At 35.8% G+C, this 25,412-nt stretch overlaps 1 protein-coding gene across 1 annotated transcript in view; it reads right to left on the bottom strand.

The window, feature by feature from the left end:
• Positions 1–25,412, bottom strand: part of LOC149085112 (uncharacterized) — a 57,780-nt gene that overhangs the window by 13,540 nt on the left and 18,828 nt on the right. The window contains exons 7-17 of the mRNA XM_089232922.1: positions 24,274–24,330; positions 23,834–23,893; positions 21,496–21,567; positions 18,380–18,487; positions 16,714–16,788; positions 15,813–15,890; positions 14,693–14,767; positions 13,969–14,031; positions 12,204–12,269; positions 11,226–11,300; positions 8,806–8,871 (exon numbers count right to left, since the gene is read on the bottom strand). Coding sequence (XP_089089048.1) covers positions 8,806–8,871; positions 11,226–11,300; positions 12,204–12,269; positions 13,969–14,031; positions 14,693–14,767; positions 15,813–15,890; positions 16,714–16,788; positions 18,380–18,487; positions 21,496–21,567; positions 23,834–23,893; positions 24,274–24,330 — 795 coding nt within the window. The remainder of the gene's footprint in view (positions 1–8,805; positions 8,872–11,225; positions 11,301–12,203; positions 12,270–13,968; positions 14,032–14,692; positions 14,768–15,812; positions 15,891–16,713; positions 16,789–18,379; positions 18,488–21,495; positions 21,568–23,833; positions 23,894–24,273; positions 24,331–25,412) is intronic.

Genomic DNA, 25,412 nt, shown 5'->3' with positions numbered 1-25,412 from the left:
GAAAAGTTCTTCCTTTTCTAAGCCACTGGAAACTACAGAGGAAAACAATATATATTGCCTCTTTTTTTTTTCCTTCTAAAAGATCGTATGTTAAACCAAGGGCGACCAACCTGTAGGAGAGTGCGGGCCAATTCATTGGTTTGAAAACGTGTCGCAGGCCTTTTAAGCGATCTGGAACAGTGCCGTGGTTCACTAAGTGATCTGTAAATATGCCACGGAAAACTTTAGCGATCTGTAAATGTGCCACGGGGTTCACTAAAGTTATCTGGGATTGTGCTGTGGGCCACTTAAATGATATAAAACTGAACCACTGGTCCCTTAAGTGGTCTGAAACTGTGCCGTGGCGGATCACCCAAGTGGTCTGTGAATATGCCGCGGGTCACTTAAGTGATTAGGGAATGTGCCACTTGGTTAATTTTTAAAAAGTTAGGTTTAGAGCCACGGACCACATCAGATGACGGCGAGGCCACATTTGGTCCGCTGTTTGAGCATCTACGGTATAAAAAAAAGTATATTTTCCGACTCCAAATTCTTCTCACAACATTCGCGCTGGTGTTCCGCGTTCCACTTTTTCAGAAGTTCCAAAAACATTAGGGAAAATTATTTCTGTTTGCTCTAAGATGAACGTCAAATCCAAGATGATAGGATGAAAAATGTTCTTATCAACGAAAAAATTAGGAAAAAATGTATTTCTGGCCGCTCTAGGAGGGGTTCTATAAAGGGAGGGATTAATAAAAAAGACATCAGTGTCCACTGTCCAGTTGTGAAAAAAAAATTCTCGGCTGAAGTTTCCGGAGTGTTCATGGTTAAGGAGCGTACAAACAACACCAGCTAGAGCAGAATACTGAAAGCTCAGATAAACCGAAAAAAATGATATAAAACTTTTTAAAGGGGGGAAGTCCCTATATTGATTTTATGGGTATTTATATGAAGCAAAAAATTAAGAAAGTAGAATTCCATCCTTGATTGGAGCCCTGTCAGCCAGAGGCGGATTTAATGGCGGGTGCACCGGGCGCGCGCCCGGGTCCCCGACTTCTGAAGGGCCCGAAAAACACAAACTTCACTTTTTTTTTTAATTTAAGGGGCCCAATATTTTCTTTTGCGCTCGGGGCCTTGACCGACTTGCCCTAACTTGTACCTTCTTTGGACCTCTATTCTTGTATACTTACTCTTATCTGTTTCGTAAAGAATTCAACGGCTGAATTCTATATAGATTAGGCTGCCACGACACCCATGCCTCTTTAAAAGGAGAATGGCAACGGTTACAGCCCTGGCAGCCCAATATGTGAATGCTGTTACAATTATTATTTTTTAAATTATAAATTAACTCTACAGCAGGGCCTATTTCTCGCATGTGCAAACTGGGGCACGTACCCTGGCTCATAACTTTTCAGGGCCCTCAAATTGGCTGCCTTTCGTGTTTCAGACACAGTCTACGTGCCTTTTTCCCCTGCATTCTTCAAAGAAGACTACTATATAAGGGGCCCCAAAATTTCATATTTGACCGGGGTCCGAACTAATGATGAGCAGGCTGTGCTAAGGAGGCATACTTGTCAACTACTATGGAATTTCCGTAGTTTCTACGAATTTCTACCTTAAAATACGGAACTACGGCAAATCGTGAAGGGTGTGAACTGGTATTTTGATATAGAATGTCAGATTCCATCCCCCCAGCGTATAAACGTTGCCACTATGGAGAGGTTTGGTTCCAAAGTTGGCATGTATTTATGGAGGGGTGTGCGAAAAATTCATTTCCGGAGGGTCTACCGTATACATTGGAATAGGAATCAAGGCCCCCTAAAACTGAAACTACTCACATATTCGTTGGAAGAATCAAACAAAATAGAACTTATTAGCAAAAAACAGAAAAAGAGGGGTTTGCGAAGGAAATTAAAAAAAAAATTCTAACACCTTTAGATTATCCGGAACCTCGAACTTTCGAGGCTCGAATTATCTAGACTCTACTGTATACATTATCGGACAGAGCCGTTTGAAAACATGTTCTTACAGTAGTTTTTAGAGTCTTGCGAACGACGAACACCAATTCCCTTTTTGAGCCGTTCGAACTGAACCATCGGGAGTTGGTTTTTTTCAACGAACACAAAGGAATTAGCGAAAGTGAGGCCATCGTTGATGATGATTCGTTCAGAAAACTCGACCCATGAACCTATTAGAACCAATCTAGGCGGTTCAGCGTTACATGTTCGGTTTATGCGGCTTAACATCACTCTTCCCAAAGTCAGATAGCTCCCACATTTTGTCTATTATGGGTTTTGTTGTAGTGGAATGATGCAAGCATAGGTGGAGATAGACTTGGAAGCTTGGTCATTATTGCTGGGGGGGGGGGGGGCACGATGATGATGCCACCATCTATACAGATATGCATAAGATCAGTCGACTACACTTTTGGTGCTGGGCCCCCCCCCCCGTATCTCTGCCCATGGATGCAAGTCAAAGCTCCCCACATGAGTACAGCTGGCATGGCTCCATCTCTGGGGCCCGAGAGACGATTCTTATCATTTTTGTTTTTTAAATCTATAAATTAACTATAGATGGGCCCTGCTTCAAGATGTGAGGGCCATGATGCAAGTGAACTACCTTTTCTATCTTTCTACTAAACAATAAACATGGTCAGAAAAACTTTGTTTGGATCTCAGCCTAAGTGAGCGTCTGTGAGTTCAGACTTGTTTACTCAAGCAGGGCCGTAACTAGGATTTTTGCCGTCCAGGGCAAAAATTATTTTGTCGCCCCCCACAACTTTAAAACTCGATAATTTTATAATGGCGTTCTTTGTTCCCCCCCCCCTTAAATTTTCCTCTTGGGGGCCGTTGCCCCCCTCCCGCCCCCTCTAGTTCCGGCCCTGGCTTAAGTTCGCTGTTTAGTCTCATTTTCGGTGTCAGAGTTGCCGACTTCGGTTGTTGGTGACGCCATATGATTAACTTGGCTCCTTAGATTATCATTCGGGGTTTTTTTTTCTTTCTCAAAATGAAATAGTGGTAATGCAATGCAGTAGAGGCTGTTGATCGGAAAGGGCCAAGTTAATCGTATGACTCCATTCACAACAGAATTCAACAAGTCTGACGACTAAAAACGAACTCCAAACTGAAGTAAACAATTCTGACTACGTTTTTGTTCGGGTACGTTTCGTACCTAACAAGGAACTCTTGTTTCAGAAAGAGTTTTTTTTTCTTCTTGAAAATACCACCCATGAGTGCCGAAAGATATGTTGGTGTTGAAAATTCAGTATTTGCCGATTGTGCGTTGTCTCTATTGTTTCATTTCTAATCTAATTGAACCGAAGAAATGTCAAAGTTTACGGACTCTATTAATTACTGCCAAAGCCCGAAATTGGCTAGTTCGCGAAATGGCCAATTTCATTGTAAGTTGACCCTGCCAATGTCTGAATTACGAGCTTTCGCCAGCCAGTTCGCAAAGTGGTCGGAGATTCCTGGCTAAAGTCCGATAACAAAAGACATGATTCGGGGGTTATTGCTAAGATGGCGTAATTTTGGTGATAATTATGTTCACGTTAGTTATGGCAACCCATTAAATCATTTTTTTCTTCAAAATTTGCAATTATTATTATTTTTATATAGTTTTTCAAAGTCTCAAATTTTCCTTTTTTTTTTTCTCACGTTGCATGAAGCTAATCCAATACAGCTACTATACAGGGTATACTGTATGTGCTAGCACGGCCTTTATCACAGCAATCGCCGTCGTAGAGGTATGATTCCAATTTAAAACATGCTGAACAGGCATTCAAAAAATAACCCTGTACCAGTTTTGTGAGGGGAAAAAACAGTATGTAATAAAATAAAAAAATTAAATTTTATACCGTCCCTCTGTACTTTAATATCCAGTTAGAAAGTTGTCGTCCTGTCTCTCCTGATGCCAATAAAAGAATTCAATGTTTCAAGTGCAATATTCACAGAGATATTTGAATTCGAAAATGAAGGAAATTTGGGAAAGAACAGCGTTAGAGACGGAAAACCCGTTTTTATTTCAATACACACAGAATTTTCATTCTTAAAATTGGTACAGGGTAATTTTTGAATGCCGTTGAGCATTTTTAAATTGGAATCATACCTCTACGACGAATGGTTGATGAGATAATGCCCGTGGTAGCACTTACAGGACACCCTGTATATAGCCATGTATCTTACGTCGGAGCTGAAAAAATGGATTTGGTGCTTACCGGACCGTCTTACATCGGCACATCCAGCTTTTAGCCAGGGATTTCCGGTCACTTCACGAATTGGTCGGCAAAACCCTAATCATTTCTGACTTTGGTCAAAACTGTCTGCAAACTAGATAACTGAGCGGCCACTTCGAGCTTTGGCAGTATACATGTATATATATATACATAAACATACACGGTGCATATAAAAGTCCCTTTATGCTGGAATTACTCACAAACCGTTCATACCAGAACCATACTCCCAGTTGGAAAAAGTATCCAAATAACGTGTAGACCTCAGATACGCCATTTATATTGCATGGGATTGTACACAGTGTTATTAAAATAAAAATAATGAACTTTTTATTTAGTCACCCTGTCTCTCCTGAGTGCAACAAAAACATTCTATGTTTTTAAGTGCAATATTCGCTGAGATATTCGAATTCGAAAACACTGAAAAAGTGACGGAGACACATTAACTAACAAACAAGCTTCTCCTACGCTTCATATGCTATTTTTCCACCTCCTTTTCAGTGATTTTCGAATTGAAATATCTCAGCACTTGAAAACATGGATTTACATGCCGCCTGGCAGTGCAGTGGTTATGGAGATAGCTCCTGATTGCGCAGGTCTGGGTTCGAATCCCGGGTCGGGCATGGATGTCTACTAACACTAACAAATTCCCGGGACAGATCGTAACGATCTCTTTGGAATACGTGCTCTGATCACGCGTTATTATTTATTTTTATTTTTTTCCTCAGGAGAGACAGGGCAACAACTTTCTAATTTGGTTTTTTAGAAGGTGGTGACCAAATAAAAAGTTGATTTTTTATTTTAATAACAATACAACCCTTTGCAATATGAATGACGCATCTGAGGTCTACGTGTTATTCAGAAACCATTTCCAATTGGAAGTATGCTTCTATCAACGGTTCGCGAGTTAATCCAGAATAAAGGGACTTTCCTATGCACCCGGTTTGTCACCTATGCTTTACTTTCCTATGCACCCTCAAAAGTCATGCCGGTTGAGCATGACTTTCCTATTCCCTTGTGTCGTATTTTTACGACTTGTATTCCTAGAAAGAAGTCACGCTGCATGGCTAACATCCAGTTGATACAAGTTCTGTGAACTTAGTTATGCCGCGTTTTGAGTTTCTTCTTGTAAACGAGTGAATTGCACAATGAAATCTTCGTAAAATTATCTCGTATATATCGTCGTATTATTCTGTAAATACAGTGCTGTGCAATGAATCTCGCTTATAACGTTTTCTTTTAGAACGTTGTTCCGCTTAGCACGACTTATTATCGTAGTCCATCTTCCACCAATTCGCATCGATAATTCCCATTTAAAACCTTTTTTCATGACTGTTTCAGGAAAACGTTATAAGTGGGATCCATTATATATCCATCAAGGTGTATATACATGATGAACGTGACCTGTTCTGCGCAAACGAAAGGGGGTGATAGTAAAACTTGGTGAGATAGACCAAGTGAACATGGAACACCCTACCATTACTGCCCGATCTCGAACCGTTTTCGAGTTACGGTGGATAATCGATTATGGAAAAAAATGCGTTAAGTCGGAAAAACCAGAATTTGTGAAGTTTTTGTAAAACCTACGCACAAACTAATCACATATTTTGAAAAAGCAGAAGTAATCCTATCAAGTAACATCATTGAAATTGAAATATCTGGAGTTAATGGTGAGCTTCAAGCGCTGAAAGATTGGCGAAATTCAAAATTGAATTGCCGCCAGTACTTTTAATCGCTAATTCTACAAACACACTTCTAGCTATAATCAATCAAATTTACCAAAAATTTGTCCATTGCACCAGCTTTCGAGTCTAGTTCAGAAGAAATTTAGTCTTTTGTTCACAATACATCAATGAAATCAGCATTCGAAAAAAAAAAATTGGAGTTGGCGGTTACAAATTTTGGCAGAAATTTGATTTTGCAGAAAAAATCCTATAAGGTGATACCACCTCTATCAGGATATCTGTGTTTAATGGCGAACTGCAAGTGCTGAAAGACTGGTGAAGTTCAAAATCAAATTGTCGCCCAAATTTTTAATCGCCAGTACCGCAATCGGTCGAATTTATCAAAAAATTTTCCATCGCAGCAGCTTTCGAAAGGGTCATTCAAGTATTACGTCAGCATCGGGGGGGGGGGGGTTTCGGATTTGCTGACTTTTGGTGACAAGGGGGGTAGGGTTTGAAGGTTGTTTACGTCATCAACCACCCCTTTTTGAAGATATGAAATATTCTAAGCTGCTGACGGGGGAGGGGGGGGGGTGGGTCAGTGTTTTGCTGACTTTTGCTGACAAGGGTAGGGGGGGTCAAAAATGGCTGAAAATCTGCTTACGTAATACTTGAATGGGCCCCAAAGAGTCTACAATAAACCATGTCGGTGATCTAGTGCAGGAGAAATTTAGTCTTTTGTTAGCAATACATCACTGAAATCTACGGTTGTCGAAGTAGACATATTAGAAGATTTTTTCGACAATTCGATTTTCACTTTGCCAATCTTCCAGCGCGCTTGTAGCTGATTAATTTTAGCTTGCAGTTGTGCTTATATTAATAAGCAACAAATTTCATTCTTTAAACAAGCTACAAAAAATTGTATACTTGAAATAGTAGATATTGAGCAGTTCATTTTATTTGATAATTGATAGCACTATAACTTAAGGAAAGAATAATAGTGAGATGGCGGGAAAAAAACGGTGTATATAAAGTTTATTTCTCTTTGCACTTAATATTATTAGTTCTTATCATGTTTCATTGATAACCTGTAGGGGGTTTTGCTGAGTTCTTGCGTGTAACATTGTAGGAATATTGTTTTTTGAACTGATTTTCTGTTTACTAATCTTTTTCTTTCTTCTTGAAAGTGTTAGTTGAATATCATGGTATAAAAACAATGGGAGGGGGGATAACATTTCTGTAGTGATTTGATAATTAATTTTTATTGCTTATTTTTTTACCCTTGGGTGTTGCCATGGATCTTGTAAGTTACTCTTTATGACCCATGGAAGAACCATCCCATTGGGTCAAATAGTGTTTGTTTATGCAATTGTCTTTTTGTCTTGCTTGATTTTGTGCTGTTTTGTCTTGTCTAAATAAGTAATAATTTGGGAATTATGCATAAACACCGGTGAAATTGATAAATGTAGGATAGTTTATTAAACTTAGCGGATATGATTGTGATTATGCATAATCACCGGATTTATCGCATTTACCATAACATACAACGCTGAACAGGACTGCATGACTCAGCTAATATCTCATGTTCACTGACATAGGCCACCAGATGGCGACATAAATGGAAAACAAATGATCATTCTTTCTAAAGCGTACTTAGTGTAATCACCCGGTTTGTGCGAGAACGGTTGTACGAGCCCCCGCAGAGGCAGTTGAATTTTCTTTCAAAAATGCATCTTTTTTTACGCTGCCCAGTTGTCTATACCTTGTATGAATAGCCCACAGTAATCTGTATCTCTTTATTTAAAAAAAAACTTACCTCCACTCCCTTGTTTTTGTAAGAATTAGAGACTTTCTCACATCGTCATTTGCAGGCGTAAAGCCGGGTTTTCCTAGGAAGCAGGTTTTCTATAGTGCGCGCAGCGTGAAAACGCTGATTGGTCAACCAATCAGCGTTTTCGCGCTGCACCCGGCGCTGAAATTATACTTCTAGGAAAACCCGGCTTAACGGAGCAGTTGGAAAACATTTAGACTCAGTACGCTGGTTAAGACCACTATATTACCGATACTCTCACTCCAGAATGTGGAGTCTCTACCACTGCACCAGAGTTGCCCAAACTTTTTGTTCCATCGCCCCCAACCAAACCATAGGCAGGGCCGTATTAAGATCGTCATAGGCCTTCAGGCCGAGTGATTTTTCTGAAACCCTCTGCTTTAGAAATACCTGCCTACAAATTTGCATACTTACTGTCAAAAATTGCACGCAGATCTTGTGTTCTTTAATCCCTCTGTACTCGAGACCCTCGGGCAGTGCCCGGGTGGGCCCATGGATTAAGACGGCACTACCCATAGGATTCTATGTTATACCAGTATCTTCTCTGGCGCCTCTTGGATTATTCCATCAATTTCATTGCCCCCAGAAAGTGATGTTGCCACATTGTGAAACACTGCACTACACCATTCCATGTGAATACTCGGATTGGTTATCAGGGAGTTGTGGTGGAAACAGAGTGAGAGGAGCGTTTCACTTTCCGTAATGCTGTTTTTTCATGGGCCCGATTCACGCTACCTGCGGCTAAAGAGGTTTCACTTCAAAAGAACATAAAAAATTTATTTCAGTCCGATAATTGTCGTTATAGTAAGTACGTCTATAAAGGCGTCGTCAAGTCGTCACGGTAACAATTCATACTCGTGAAGAGTTATTTGTCTCGTGAAGAGTTATTTTAGAGAGTATTTGTCTTATAAGATGCCATGTGAAGGTAAACCGTGAGGCGATAAAAACGAAAGAAAGGATAGGTCTAAATACAATTATGTTGCCACTGCAGAGTATACTGAGTATTCGTCTTATCAAATGTGATGAAAAGTAGACCATAACGTGAAAACATTAATTAACTAATGATTTTTTATACTGAATAAAAAAACACATTTTTTTACCTTTCTTAGGAGGGTATACGAAGGTCTTAGAATGAGAGCGATATAACTGTGATTGTTTCCATATAGCTGATGAAGCAAAAGAAAAGCATTTTTAGATCAACCATAATAATTAGAATACGAAATGAATATACAAATACGCAATTTTAAGATAAATAAATTGAAGTTACAGTATGCATGTAAATATATATATATATCTGGTTTTATTTCACATGAATCAAACAAATTGCCTTTATAGACATACGCTTCATTCTGTTCTCTGATAGAAGTATCATCTGCATTAGAAATTAATATTCTAAGCTTTAACATCGAGATTGTATAACAATAAAAATACCGTATAATGCTTATTAAAATATCGTTTATTGATAGGTGGTAGCTGTTGGCCATGTTGCAGCGTCACGTAATCAACATATCTGGAATAAGTACAGTATATATAAATCTGAATTAAGACTAAAGCAAAAAAGTTTTGTCTTTGGAAAAAGATTGGAAAATTTTTCTTCAAAAATTCCTAAGGTGAAGATGTCGTCTGGAGCTGTATCTTTATAGTTAGCGCCGATTTCCCCCTGTATATATATAATAAACGTTAAACATCTATGCAAATATAAGGGGTGATTATAATTAAAGTTGGAATTTTTCAAAACGTTGTAAAATAAGAACCAAAAGTCAGAATGACTAAAAAATTTATATGAATACTCCTGAAGCAATGGAATCTTTTTTCGGCGGAAGAAAAAAATATTTAATAATGTACCGATACATATCACCGCATTCGTTAAAACACAGGAGATATTTTTTGCTCGCAGAATGGAAACAATAGTCAGCCAGGATAAAAATTAACATCTTTTGGCCAAAAAAATATTTCCATCTGCAACGTGCTATCGATACACAAAATTGCAGTACTGTGTATGGACTAACGAGAATCCGTTCACAACACAACCATTGGGTTTGCGGCAGAGTTTATCGTTGAACCAAGCCCACCTATAGCATTACCATCGGCACACTCCTATTTGTTGTTAAACAAGCAGTTTTATGCTTCCATATCTAGCAGCACGCAATGAAACCCATATTGAACATTTCTTGAGTAAGTCAAAGGTTTTTGATTAATTGTTCGATGTTAATTAATTTGTCATTTTGCCTTGGCTGACTATTGTTTTTATTAGGCGAGCGAATCTCCTGTGTTTGACATGTCGATTTTTTTTTGCCAAATAAAATTCCATTGCTAAGGAGTATTAATGTAAATTTTTTCAGGTCGTTTTGGCCACTGGTACTTATTTTATAGTGTTTTCAGATCGAAACTTTAAATATAATAACCCTGTATATTGATATAAAGATAATATTTATATTTTTTATAAAAGGTGTCCAAGAACTCTACTACAAAAAATAAGCGAGGTGATAGTACAAGTCAAGACAAACAAGGTTTGCAATATAATATAGCGTCGCACTCACAGGCCAGTTGCAGAGAAAAAAAGTCCTCTTTCTGTCCAGTGGTTTTTGTGTGTGGGAAGCATGGCAGTAAAGAGAGGAGCGATCGCTGCTCCCTCCCCGTTCAGGGAAAATATTGTGTTATTGGTGGCACAGGCGGTAGGGCGGAGGTGGACATTCTCGCCTCCCCCCTTTGAGGAGTTTTTATCCACTTATGGTGGGGACAACATTAATTTCCTCATTTCATTTCCAGAGTTACTTTGAGACAGTGTTTCTCAAAGTATGAGCCGCGTGGCATCCTTGTGGCATCGCCAACCTTCGTCAGGGGCATCACTTCGAATTGGGGATATTGATGTTTGTGCATTGAGATTTTCTGAGAAGCCGCAGATAAACTTTGACTAGAGTAAAGGAGCCACAGATTGAAAATGATTGAGTCCCCCTGAGTTATTTTTTTCCCTTTTTACGGCAGCATTGGCTTAATTTCTGTATTAAACCAAGTCACATTTACGACCCTGATCCTGAAAATTTACAAAATATAACATTACAAAAACATTTTGTCTTGACTTGTGCTATCTTCCCTTCCGTTTTGTGGCGGCAGAAGAACACCCTGCATAATTAAAAATAGATTGGGCTGTTAAAACCTTGGTGATTGCTTTCTACCGCATCTAGTAAAAGTCATTCAACGGTGATATATGTATATCAACCCAATGTAACATATTGTACACATATTTCTTCTTATTTTTTTTAGCTTAGAACGGCATCATGTGTGCGCGAAATTTTGAAATAGCGGTAAAGATTATAAGTGATGAAGCAATTTTTATTGAAATTAAAAAAAAATTCTCTTCTCTCTCTCTCTCAGAAGAGTCCAATTGTTGTCGTTGTAGTATTTCGTTACACAGTAATATTCGCGTTCATGCACATAAAGGATTTGTCTTATTAGATTCCATGTGGAAGTAAACTGTATGACAGGGCAAGTCTGAAAAAAAAAAAAACTGCAGCTTCACCTGTTTCTGAAGTCGAAAACATTCTCGCACAAAGATATGTTGGGGGGCGCTTCGACTTGGATTCATCGGATTTTACTAATAAGCAAAAGAAACATATATGTTGACAATGCAGTACATTGAGTATTCGTGTTATAAAATGTGATGTAGGAGATTGACAATAACGTGCATACAAAAAAAGGTGCTTCGGAAAGGACTCCGTTTGATATGGTTTCCTCAACTTTAAAATGGCATAACTTGGGAGCAGTGATAGAAAGAAAGATGACACAAGTAGTTCGTTTAATGGGCACGTCTAGAATTTCAAATGCACAAGTTATTTAGTTACAACTTTGGCTAATAGATGGTGAAAGTCCTTTAAACAGTGGGTGTTATTGTCCTTCATAAATATGGGTCAAATCACATAGCGATGGAATCGATCGGTCGCCTTGCCTAGCAAAGACATGACAAAAGTGAAGAGTGGGGGTTGGGTAGGGGGAGGTCTAATGCCACACTTTCCTGCAACCTCTCTACTGCAATGGATGTCTGAAATATATGCCCAGGACCGTCTTAAGGGCATCGTCAGCCCTGGGCCAAGTGGATTTTGTGAGATCCTACCTAGAAAATTCAGCCCAGTTCTCCTTTTTGTGCGCGACTCCTCCCTTGAAACCCATGCGTAAAGACGGCACTGTCTAGGACTCACGAATGAACTGTTCAAGCAACAAGGTGAGAGGACTCTTGCTGTAAACAATGGCGTTCGAATGGACCTCCAGTCATGAAAGTAAACGAAGTGCCATGAGTTAGTTGAAATTATAATTGATTTTGCAAACCGGTGTGTTAAAAATTCCAGGATCCCCCCATTAGATATAACACTTGTTCTATCCTGCTATCTATCACAGTTTCCAAGTTATGCCATTTCAAAGTTAGGAAGTCCTTTCTAAAATACCCCGTAAATCAATTAAAGATTGTTTAATAATGAAAAAAAAACAACCACGTTTAGTTTACCTTTCTTAGCAGGTGATACATTATGCTCTGGTTGAGAGCAATCGATGTTTGATTGCTTGCGTGTAGCTGATAGAAGGAGGGAGCGAAAGAGAAACATATTCATATCAACCATGGAAGCAATAAGAATGCAAAATAAAGTCAAATATACAATTTTATATTCGATAATTAAATTGAAGTTACAGTATGTACATGTATCTGGTTTTATTATACTCGTATGCGAATAATCAAAACCTTTATGGAACGCATGCTTTATTCTCTATTGATGAAAATATTAACATATTTTTATATGGGCAGTGTATTAACACTTTTCTAAATTTTTTCCTTTGCATTGCTTCTATTTAATTTTGGTTTGTTATGCTTAGGTTCCATGAACATTCATTTTCATTATGGGCATTTTTTAGTAATATTTTTTTATATGTGCATCTACATATTGACCACTCGACCACCGCAGCGGCACATATTACAACTGCAATTTTCCAACGGGATGGATAAAATGGACCATGAGTTATTAATACACCGTAAATCAACTGCTTTGACAAAGGGATACCAGTATCGATTGATGAGACAATTCTAGGTAGTTGTGTCGCAGGGAATTTTTCTCTAATAGGGCTGTTAATAAATGGAATAGCTTACCCCCGTGGGGTAGTAAATTCTAACACAAACGATAACATATTGAGGTAAATCAAGGAGCTATCTATACTTCGATAACACAACCATAAATATTTTTTATGGCAATTGTACAGTGAAACCTGTCTTAAACGGAATCAAAATATAGTCTTTTCAATGATTAGTGCTTTTATTTGCACCTTTGTAAAACGGAATATTATTTCAGTCTGTTGACGCTCCGTTTGGTACAGATTTCACTGTATTATATTTTATAATTGTATATATGATCTTTAGTTTTTATAATTAGATTTTTAATTTGGGGTTGCTGTATTTTAGAAATATTTGACATCCATATTTGTAATGGGCTTCTTTTTTTCAGCCACCTCGTTGGGTATTTTGCCTGTTGTGGCCTTGTATTTGTATAAAGCTTATCCCCGGGACCTGGGAGCCATGATTTCGACTACAATTGACACGTTTGAAAATAAATATGATGTTTATAATGGAATGAATCCAGAGAAGCTATCCATACTTAGATATAAGACAACCATAATCTTTTAGCCGCAGTGTATTTTATATATTTTAATTTTATCATAATCATTAATTTTTTTTAGTTTTATTTCAGTGTTTCGATGTGTATTTGTTTTTTCGGGGTAATTGCTCTTGTTTTGGGTTGCTGTATTTCAGTTATAAACCGTATTTGGCATCCATATTTTTTATGGGCATCTTCAGTCTCCTTGCTAGGCATTTTGTCTATTGTGGCCTTTGTAGTAGTTGTTTTACATATTTGTTATCCAACTTTTTCCACTGATCTTGTTGGGATAAAAATAAAGAAGAAATTTTAATTTTCCAAAAAAAAAATTGAATTTTTCTTTAAAAATTTAGTAGTTAATGATTTAAATACATATTTAAACATCTCAAATCTTAACATCGAATCTAATAACTTAACATCTCACCAACTTAACATGAATACATCTCAATTAAAAAATATTTTTTCTTTTAATTTCAATCCAATAGTTTTGTCATTGCTGTAAGTCCTCATGGTAATAGTCGTTTTCAAACCTTAAACATTTGTCTTATTAGATGTCGAGTAGAAATAATATGTGACTTGACAGAATTAATGAGTAAATTAAATTCTACTGAAAAAAATATGCAGCTTCACCTGGCTTAAGAGCTGAAAGTCTCCCAGAAAAAAAGGTCGGGGGACGCTTCAATACGGATTTTGCTATTTGGTAAAAAAAAAATGCATATGTAAATCCAATACAATTACGTTAATCAGAAACTAAAGAGAAAAAGTATATCGATTATGAGCATGTACCCTTCATTATATTGAAAAAATAAAAAAAATTTCTAAGGAAAATGCATGTTTTTCATTTCAGCAACTATTATATTGCGGCAAAGTACTTATATGATAAAAAAAAATTCATGAAGTTACGAAATTTACTTTTTTTTCTTATTTAGAATACAAATATTTTTGTATATATAAAAGTAAGTAGATACACATTGTATACTCAATCAAATTCAAGAATTGTGAAAAATGTTCAATTTGTTAGGAAAAAAAGATCACTCAAAGTTTTCATTTCCAGATAAAAATATTTTGCTATCTACGGTAAAGTCTGAATAGTTGTTAGAGAAAGAGCTAGAGAGAGAGAGAGAGAGAGAGATTGTGTGTGAAAGATCAGCTCAGGAGATGAAGAACGAGATTGTAGCTTGAGATTCTCGCTTGTTTTTCATGAACCTGATAGGATAGAAATACAAGATATAAGAGTATAACGAAAACAATAACTATATGATGTGAAAGAGAAGAAAACAAGTAAAATGACTTCCAGATAAATTTAAGACTTTAAGGTAATTTAACCTGAAAGAAAGAAACTTTACTGTCTCACCTGGCTTGGCAGTTGATACAGAGTGCTCAGGAACTGACGTTTGGGAACGATTAATTGCAAACTGGCTGCATGTAGCTAATGAGACGAAAGAAAGGCGTACATAGATTTAACAAATAATGCAATAAATGCGTGAATAAATGAAATATTCGTATATTGTGATAAATTTTGTCTTTTAAATCAATGAATAGGCACTATAATTTATATATATACTTTCATTATTTAGCAAAAATCGAATTGTTTTACATATATTTACATAGCCTGTTTGATTTCATGAAGCGTCTTCAAGTCCACTTAGACATTTATAAATAGATACGGATATCTATGTGAAAGTAAGAGTAGATAGTGTATATAAAAAAACAAATCGAATTCAAAAAACCTGAAAAATATTCAATTAAATAGAAAAAGTGTTCATTTCCAGTAAAAAATATTTTATCTTCGATAAAGTCTGAATAGTTGTTAGAGAGAGAACTAGATAGAGACAGATTTGAGAGATTATCAAGCAATATTACTTTTTACGGAACTAAAACCCAAGTTATAAAAAAAAAAATTATCATAGAATAAGAAGTCGTAAGAGAGATCCGATTATGTATTGTACTTAAAATTTTATTGTTGTTTTAATTTCTTCTCCAATTATGAACTGAACAAACTGAAAGTTTTCGGACAGTTATGGAATTTCATTGTTATCATGCTGTTCACAAAGGAACTGTTAATTATACAGTTTTATGCCCATAAAAAGTATCTAATATAATATAGTTTGCTTTAATTTAAAGTAGTGAAAATACGTTTGTCGTTCGATTTTAAGAACTTCCAATTAGCGAACCGCTTCGTTTTTATGAAGTAATCCTCTCTTCCCGAACCATATGTTGAACGTCTTCCTAGTTACGAACTAATTGTTCAAGTCCAGGCTAGTTCGTAAAAACGAACGTCGACCGTATTTTTTAAATTATAAAAATAATTCTTTTTTACTCTGATAGAAGGATTTACCACTCACGTACGACTGCCAAACAGTCCGAAACGCTTCAATCATACTGTGAAAAATGGCCAAAAAAGCCTAATATATGTTTCAATTCTTTTTTTAATAAAATAAAATAAATAAGACCCTTGTGAAAATGAGAATTACCGATTTCATTGTCCGCCCTGGTTTTGATGACGGGATAAGTCGGAGTAATACTCTTCTTGGCAACGCATCTCATAATCACTAAGTAGGGAAAAAAAGTTCGGTGAAAAAAATAAACTAAAAATAGTATTTCATGCATTCGAACATCTCTCGTGATAAATATAGAGAAATGTCGGTCACTAGAGTCCACCTGTACATGTAGAAAAACAGATTGTGCGATCACATGGCCTCCAAAACATATATGAAGGAAAAGGAAATCTACTACGTAGAGATTTCAAACCCACTGATTTAATCATTCAAAGTAAGACTAAATAATAATTAGCCCCAGAAAAAAAAATTCCATTATATACTTCTATATATATAAGAGGAATACTTCTACTTTATAATATATTCTACTTCTACTATACTTCTTATAGAGGAAGTTCCAGCAATAGAGAGAGAGGGAAAGAGAGTGCCCGAGTGGTGTAGATACTCGTCTTCCTTCATGAAGATTGTCGTCAAGATCGACGGATGCGAATCCGGGAGAAGAACATCGAAAATAAGTTCTTTACCTTCCGAGCCTTTGACGACTACCGATAGATGGCGCCCACCGAACTCCACTGGTTGGAAATTGCTGTGTGGCGATATATGACTAGAGTTGGTGTGCGGTAAAGTAGTAGCAATAGAGACAGCATTAAAGTTCTCGGGATGTGTTTGAGTAATACTGAGTTTATTTCGGTGGTATTGATTATTTTGCTGTATGTTCCTTCCGCAGCACACTTATCGGTATTTCTAAAACACGAACCGTCACTATAGTTTATTGACAATGTGTCTCATAATATGTGATGTGGATATTAACCACATCGTTACAAAATTGAAAAGTTATCAGTATAATTTATACTGAATAAAAAGTATACTGTCTCACCTGGCTTAGTAGTTGATACAGAGTGCTCAGGAACTGACGTCTGGGAACGATTCATTTCAGACTGGCTGCATGTAGCTAATGAGACCAAATGAGACGAAAAACATGATCAATGAGGCAATAAATGGGTGAATACAGAAAATATTTGATTATTTTACACAAAATTCGAACTATTTTTCATGTATAAACGCAGTCTTTTTACTTTTATAAAACGTCTTTACGTCACATTAGAAATTTAGGTTACGTGCCCGTAGTGATCAAGACAAATATCATCGTGCCAGTAGCGGCCAAATCCTTGCCCATTCTTTAACTGGACAATTGTTCTTTCTTCACCTCCCTCTGAAAGCCGTCCCCGTGAGATTTGTACATGCTACACGAGATTTTCGCAGTACTGTATGATATAATCTTCCTTCCTCGCCCGTCCCACGTATATGCAAAAGTAAAATTTTGCCATTCTCAGCTCTTACTTTACCTTTAAATATAGTCAAACCTCTCTTTCTCGGAAACTATTTCTCGAAAAATGAAAAAAATCCTTGCATTTACTGTACTAAATCAATGCATTTTTATCTCTGTCTCGAAATATAACTTTCAGAAAACTCTCTATTTCGAAGGCTAAGTCCAATGATAGTAAAAGAAAACACGGGAATTCATTTTCTTTCGCGCAAATCTGGCTTTTCTCTGGAGTTTAAAGAAACCGATCAGAAAGGATCATTCGTATTTTGTGTTGATATGGATCTTGTCAATCATAGACGGATACTATAATTGACAGGGAATGGATGCCATGTGGACGGCTTGTTCATCATAGCAAATAGTCAGACAACAGACAACTCAAAATTACTTCAAGAAAGCTGCGGGGTTTAGGAACCAGTCAACTAGTCATCTCAGTGATGAAGGATCATATCTGGTGGTTCACTAGAATTTCAAAACATTGGGACATTACTAAACACACTTGAAGATAAAAAAATTTCATTCATTTTCATTCATTCACTCATTTTTCGATTTTGTCGAAATGAAACAAGTGATTCAGAGGAACTAGAAAAAGTAACAGTGAAAACTGCTGACCATTCTGCAAAAATGCTTCGGCCTTACCGTTGTGTGGGAAATCTTTTCACCAAATAGAGTGGAAAAACAAGCCAGTCTTGCCATATGTTAAAATCCCGGATCCAAAATCTTTTCGGCATAAAATCAGGCGTGAAATAAATCAATTCCAACACTCACGGGAATGATGACTTTTAAATAAGCTATTATTGAAACTTTTAAAACTAATATTGTTGAAAATAGTGTGAAATATATAGGATTTTTGGATTGGAGTTCGATATGATTTCACAGAGCAGCAATTTTTGTTGTTCCAGTGTATAAATATCTAATTATCATTAAATAAAATATAGCAAGCAATATTCTTATACACCTAAGTTTTTATTAATATTTTTTCATTTTCTCACCAAACGAAACGTAATTTTTTTAATGACAGAATCGCAATGCTGTTACCATTATTGCTTCAAATACAGTTCAAAGTAACTATAAGTTCTTTATTATTTACAAGTCGAAAGAAGATACGTCCAATATTTTTACCATGAAACAACAACTAAATTTCTTTTCCAAAATGGAACTTAATTAATTGTGCTCAAATAGAACAAAATATGTGAAAAACTTTGGAGTAGATTGTTACTTCTTTCATAGCCTAACATAGCTATAGCCCTGGCAGTAAGAGCTTGGGGGGTCGGAGCGGTACACTTCTTGGCAAAATACCTACGTTTCGGAAGTTCCTCCTTCGTGCCTGGAATAAGAAAAGTAATGTCAATGTGGAAAGTAATACCAACTAAATAGCTATTACACAATTCAAAAACTATAACGCATTCCCCCGTTGTTGGGCTAGGGCAACACTGTAAGGCCCCGAGCCGAATGGGGGCCCCCACAAAAAAAAGTAAGCAATTTTGTATATTTTTAAAAATTTTGATTTTCTTGTTCAAATTGATCTGCAAGAGAGACTCACTTCCAAAATGAATAATTGAAAAAATAAGCGTAGGAGGAATGGGACAATCCCTACCCTTTTCTTAGCATAACCCTTCAACGGGGTTCCTAAGAAGGCACGTTACGGCCCTGAACAAATGTTAATGGCACAAAACCTTATTTGCATCTGACTCAGCTTTCTCCCACTAACCCCTTTTTTCCATGGTCCAAAAAATAATTCATTCGAAGGAGGCCCCCAACTCTAGCTGCAGCAAATAACTGTAACTATTACTACAACATTACTATAACTATTAAAGAAGGCCAACAACACAGATATTCTAGATGCTTGGTCACCCGACGACAAGCACGCCCAGGCAACAAATTTTGGCGCCCCCTTGTAATATTGAAGAAGAGGTTAAAGAGTGAAATTAGCCTCTCTTTTCCAGAGCTTGGGCACCAGGTCCCGTCTGCTTCCACCTAGTTGAGGCCTTGACTGACATGATTTTGATGGCAACTAACTGAAGGGAAAGAATGTAATTTGAACATTCTGAAGACAATGAAACATTTTCGTTGTTTTTCGAGAACTTCTTAATTGCTTCGATGAAGTAAGTACCTTGTTATAGTACTCATAAAAATTGTTCAATAAAAAATTTTATTTTACGAAATTTTAATGGTTAATTATAAAAGTTATGAATTAAAAAATAAGCATGAAATTATTTTTCTAAATAAAATTATAAAAAAGCAGGAAATGAAAACGGGCAATAAAAAATAAAACAAGGAAATCCGATTTTTTTTTGTTTCTCAAAACATTTGGATCGGTGTAAATGAATTGAAAAAATTTTCAAATTTAATTGCTATTGAAACTTAGTAAATTTAATAAGTTAATTCAAATTTAAGTGGAAAAGTGTCTGAAACGAGCATGCAACGCGGAGCATTGTTATCGTACTAGATACAAAAAAAAAAAAAATGCCGACAGGGAATATGTACATAACACAAAAGTTCAATGTGTTGAATATAATACAGTTTAATCCCGTTTTAACGAATACCGTTACAGCGACAATCTCGGTTTAACGAACACTTTTCTAATTCCCCAGATAAGTTTACATAGAAACAATTCAAAAACAGAATTCCTTTAAAACGAAATTTCGTTTTAACCAAGTGATTTTATTTCTCCTGTCTCTTGGAGTTCGTTATAACGGGATTCGACTGTACCAGTTTTTTTAAAAACGGTTTATAAATGCACAGGGCGACCATAATTAAAAGACCCTATTTTAAAGTAGCCTATAGGACACCAGTCATCAGAAAAGTGTGAAATTTTGTGGAGGACTTCATGAAGTGATGGGAATTTGTTTTGGGGAGGGGGTGGGATTTAATTGCACATGCCGCCGCCAGAGGGCGCTTCATTCTGAATACCTGCAGTAAACATGTAAATTTTTGTGATGTCACGCAACAGCTGTTATATGTTAACGAGATCGCACTTTCTTGGTCAAACTGTTTTACCAAAACAGCAAATCCGCAGTAACTGCTCAATGGAAATATCGGACTTGGAAGAGGATTTGAAAAGGTGCATTTCGGAGCATGATAACGAAATTTGAAACCATAGGATCGAGCCATAGGAACATATTTGTTGCAGTAACAATTGTAAAAGTGTTTAACAATTGTTAAAATTGTAAACGTTAGCCTAAATGTGTTATTTCTTAATAAAACGCCTTGTGGTGGCGACATGTGCAATTAATTTTTCCCCCCGAAACAAATTCGCATCACTTCATGAAGTCCTCCACAAAATTTCACAATTTTCTGATGACCGGTTTTGCCTGTAGGCTACTTTAAAATAGGGTCTTTTAATTATGGACGCCCTGTATTTTCAAAATTAAAGAGTTATTGAAAAAATACCCCGCGTGCTCATTTAAATCTTCCGGCTTGCGTTTTCATGGTGTGCTAAATTATCCGGTATTTATTTATTTATTTTGAAATTTTATACGTTGTTAAGGGGACGTTGAAGTCTGTAATGAAGAAATGAAATGTACGAAATGAAAACTGTATATCTTTAATGTTTTCAGTTAATATGCTTTTAAATGGCATTAACACACACAATAAATGAATTTTGGTGAATATAATCAAATTATTTGGAAAACTTTTATGTTCAACGAATAATTTATTGAAAAAAAAAACTGCAAAACTGAAATGAGCTATATTTGTCCCATGCGTTTCCTATTTTGATGAAATCCTTCCCGTAATTTTTTATCATGGTTCCAATAATAACAAACATTTATAGCGTGCATTTTAGGATGTGTCGAACGGTATGTGAGAAAAAAAAGTACTACAACAATCGTACCAAACGACAATTTTTTCGCCTTTTTACCAATTAATTCATATTTTTAGCAGTTAATATTTATTGATTTAAAAATGGATAATTATTGTCATCTCAAATAGGTCGTAAGAAACAAGTGTGTAAAATTTAGAGTAAATTGAATGAAATTTGGTTCGCAAGGGACATTTTGAATATCAGTTTGTGACGAAAAACAAACACGAAGAAAATTAGAAATGGAGATATTATTTCCACAACCATGATGATCTTTTAACTATAAAAATCGCAGCAGAAAAATAAATAACAAATTTTAATGTGGTTTGCTGAAAAATATTTTACGCAAATTTCGCTATTATTTTTTTGTGTAATAAAAATCATTTAGTAATTTTCATGATTTGAACGTCCCGTATCCTCTTAAAGGATGAATTTTGAAATTCAATCAACTATAAAATGAGAAATAAAAAAAAATTCAAATAAATTTAAGTAAAAATTCATGATATAAATATGCAATTATATTGTCATCTTACCAGATACAGATGAAGCTTCTGCTGATGCTGGATGGGCTAGTGCTGGCCGTTTTTGAGGTGTTTCGTGTTCAGCTGAAAAAAACGAAATTCAAAAAATAAATTCAACGAAAATTCAATATATATGCCGAACACGACATCATGTGAACATCATTGATTTTCATTTGAAAAAGAGGTTTATATATGAATATATTTTTTTGAATTGATCTCTGATACATAATCTCGGACACGTACGTCCCTATGATTTCTCCTTCCTCTGGTGATTTTTTTATTTATTTTTTTAGCATATTATCGATGTTTGTATTCTAGTTCATTTATTTTAATGTACTTATTTTATTTTTCCTTAGAAAAAAAACATTATAGTGGAAGATCTAAATCAGAGGTGTCAAACCTTTTTTTTTGCTTTTCTAGGCTGCATTGAAAGAAGACAAGCGTTTTGGGCCACATTGGGAGAAAAAAGCTGTTTTGGGGCCGCCGGAGTGCAACTGATTGCTAATTGCAAATATTTCATAACCAAATTTGCTATCGTAAGTGGGAAAAAAAGTGAGGAAAATTCTTTCTATTTCTTTTTTGGTGGCAAAATACGGGGTGGTAACTAGCGATCGTCCACTATTTACACACGTGATTCCTTGTGAAAAACTAATGCAGAAATTATTTTCCGTTTTATGATCGGACAAATATTAAGGGAGTTATAACGTTTTGAAATTTTGTGACGTGTAATTTTTCTACCGGTCAGTTATGCGCCAAACACACACCGGACGAAAGTAAATTTCTCTCTCAGCAAGGGGGATTGTCACTTTTCGAAAATGAACTGAAACCTTGTTAGAAGCCAAGTTTGATCATCTTCTTTCACGATTGGTGCTTTTTCCATTCATGAAGTTGTAACCTTGTTATTACGAAATAAATTCGCCCCACTATATTGGAAAATTTATCACCAAATTTGTGAAGTGTTAGCCAAATGAGATCTATTTTAAAAACTGTTTAACTAAATTAACACTTTTTAAAGAAATCTTTAAAAGTTAAATCTTTAAAGTCTTTTTAACTAAATTAATACTTTTTAACACTTTAAGCGAATTCTCTTGAGGGAAGGTGCATGCAGTACATAGTGTTTACTGTGCGATCATTTTTTAAGCTGTCGTTTTAATCAGATAACGTGTTGATCGTTGATCAATAAAACAGACAATATTTTTGAAATATTTTAAAATTTCATTGAAACTGTTAGGCACAAAAAGCTTCAACGAGCATTGCAAAAATGGCAGCTTGTGACGAAGGTGACTGGTGGAAACAATAAAATAATAACAACGATTCAATCAGAAAATTTAAATCGAACTAATAATTTTATGAATTGACATAATCAAAATAATTAGTTGTTTCGGATCTCTTTCTACTGATTATTTATTCAATCATATTTAATACCGAATTATACATGTTGTAATAAAGATTTTTCATTTCCTTGTGACTGCAATTGATTTTTATCGCACTAAAAATGTTATTGAATTTTTACTTAATTTTTTTACGAGAAAAATTTTCATGACTTCGAAATTTATTTCAGCCAACATGATTCGCACAGAACTTTGTCATTTTGTCAGATAAGTTTCTTTCGGCTGCGTATTCATAAAGGGGCGGTTGCAACATGTAAATCTTCGGAAACTTCTAAGTGGAGATGGAAAAAAAAGCTCATCTCAAATTTGTTAGAGATATTACTTTATATTCATTTAAACGAGACAAACCAAGTGAGCACAGGCGTTGTGTAACTTTGATCAAAGCAAAAATATTTTTAATTTTGGGTAATTTTTACGATCACGTAAAAACTAAACTAAGAAGCGCACACACACACACACACAGAGAGAGAGAGGAAAAAAAACTGGTTTGCTCTTTCTCTATTTCGCTTTTATTTGCCTTTACAAATTTTTTGGTTAGCCACTTGGAGAAATCAGCCTGCCTTCTTGTAGAAATTTTCCAAACTAAATTTACTCATACAAAATCATGAATTCCCCCCCCCCCCTATCAACTTCGAATTATTTAAAAAATTCTAAAAAAGTTCGAGTTAAACAAAAAATTTTAACATTAAATTAGATAAAAAAAACTCCAGAGAAGTTCGAATTATCCAAAAAAAACAAAAAACGAATTAACCAAGTTCTACTGTAATAAGCTAACTAGAAGCAGATTGGCTAGCACACGAACCTACGGAAACGGATGTTTCCATATAATTTTGTTTCCAAGAGCGAGCGTGAACAATTTTCCGTGTTTACTTTCTTTATCCTTATAACCATGCGCGCGAGCGAGTAAACATTGGCATGTGTACGTGTGATGAAAACTAGATACTTGAAACATTTATTACTTTTGAGACTTCCAGATTTTTCAGCCGGAAAACTTTTCCTTGCAAGATATACAATGTCATCTGAGAAGAAATAAAATAGTTGAAAAATTTGTTAAAAGAGTCTCACATTGATTAAGAACGACTGTTGTAATCAAGAAAAATCGGTCTATCTAGTGAACATTACCATGAATGATTCCGCATAGTCATGAAAAAATATATTTAAAAATCAGATCATTATAAAAATAGAAAGTTTAAGTGAATATCACTTCACTTATATTTTGGAATTTTTGGATGTTGCGGAAATACCAACTCTACAATCACTATATAATAAGCATAATTTGTATAAAACACTGTATAGGATTATTTTGTATAGTTAAAAAAAAATGTGTGTGTGAGTAACAAATATCCGTTAATTACTGTGCAAATATCTGAAATGAGTATGTGATAGATTTCTATCTTACCGGAAATAGGAGGTGCGGACTGAGAACGAGTAAAAGGCTTGTTTGTTCCATTCTTAGCTAGACAGTTGAAAACAAATTAGTTTAAAAAAGCAAATAGATTAATAAATGAATCACAGTTAAAAACGATATAGAATATTCAATGCTCCAGCTAATGGTAGAGCGGGGACAGGGCTTAAGTATTTTGCGGCCCGGTGAAAAATTAAGCTTTGCGACTCTCTAAAACAGAGTTTTCCAATCTCCCAGTGTCCATAAGCAACCTCGTGCACGCCTGGTTTACATTGGCACCTCAGAATGACTATCAAATTATTATTTTATGGTCATAAAAAAGCCATTCGGCAATAAATTTGGACAATAGTGCTTGTTGCCCAACGAAAAAATTGCAAGTGCTCCCACAGGCTTTGGATGTTTTGGGCTGTCAGGGCTAGAGAATCGATTTTCTACCCAGGCAGCAACTATATACTCTTTCAGCCGGAATGCATGCAGTATGCATATACCTCGTGTAACTTTTAGTAAGTTTTGAAAGAAGAATTTATCACCCCCCCCCCCTCCCGGTCCAGCTGCTCGGAACCAGATCCACCTACTTCACCCTTATTCGCTTGGAAAGGGGGGGGGGCACCAGAATCCTACGCCAGAGACTTCTAGAGATTTTCTGTCTTGGACAATATTTTTTAAACGATTGTTTTGTTAAGAAGTTGAAGTCGCACAAATGAAATGTAATCAAAGTATTATTTTCTATCCGCTTTTTGCGACACCTAAAATTTAGCGGCCCGGTTTCAACCGCAACCTTCGCACTTGCCTAAGTCCATTCCCGGGGTATATAGAGACATATTACGCCGACATATATTTTTCACATCCACATGATCTCCATAAACATTATTCGATAAACATTACAAATATTTGAGACCATTTTTGTGAAACAAAAAATTAATAGAATATGACATTAAGAAAGATTACTAACTTTTGCAATTTTTTGCTTTTCATACAAAAAAATTATCTAAGTTAAAATTATCTAAATAGGAATAAATATCTGCCTGGCACACAGTCCAGTGGTTAGGGAGCTAGCTTCTGACTGTATAGAATCCCGGTTCGAGCATGGATATCTACTACCAAATTCCTTGAACAGATCGTAAAGAACTCTT

Source organism: Pholcus phalangioides, unplaced genomic scaffold, assembly GCF_987345545.1.
Source record: "Pholcus phalangioides strain wild (caught in Gottingen) unplaced genomic scaffold, Ppha-v1.0 ptg000007l_1, whole genome shotgun sequence".
NCBI lineage: Eukaryota > Metazoa > Arthropoda > Arachnida > Araneae > Pholcidae > Pholcus > Pholcus phalangioides.
The sequence above is the reverse complement of the archived record's forward strand: the minus strand, read 5'-3'. Positions and strand labels throughout refer to the sequence as shown.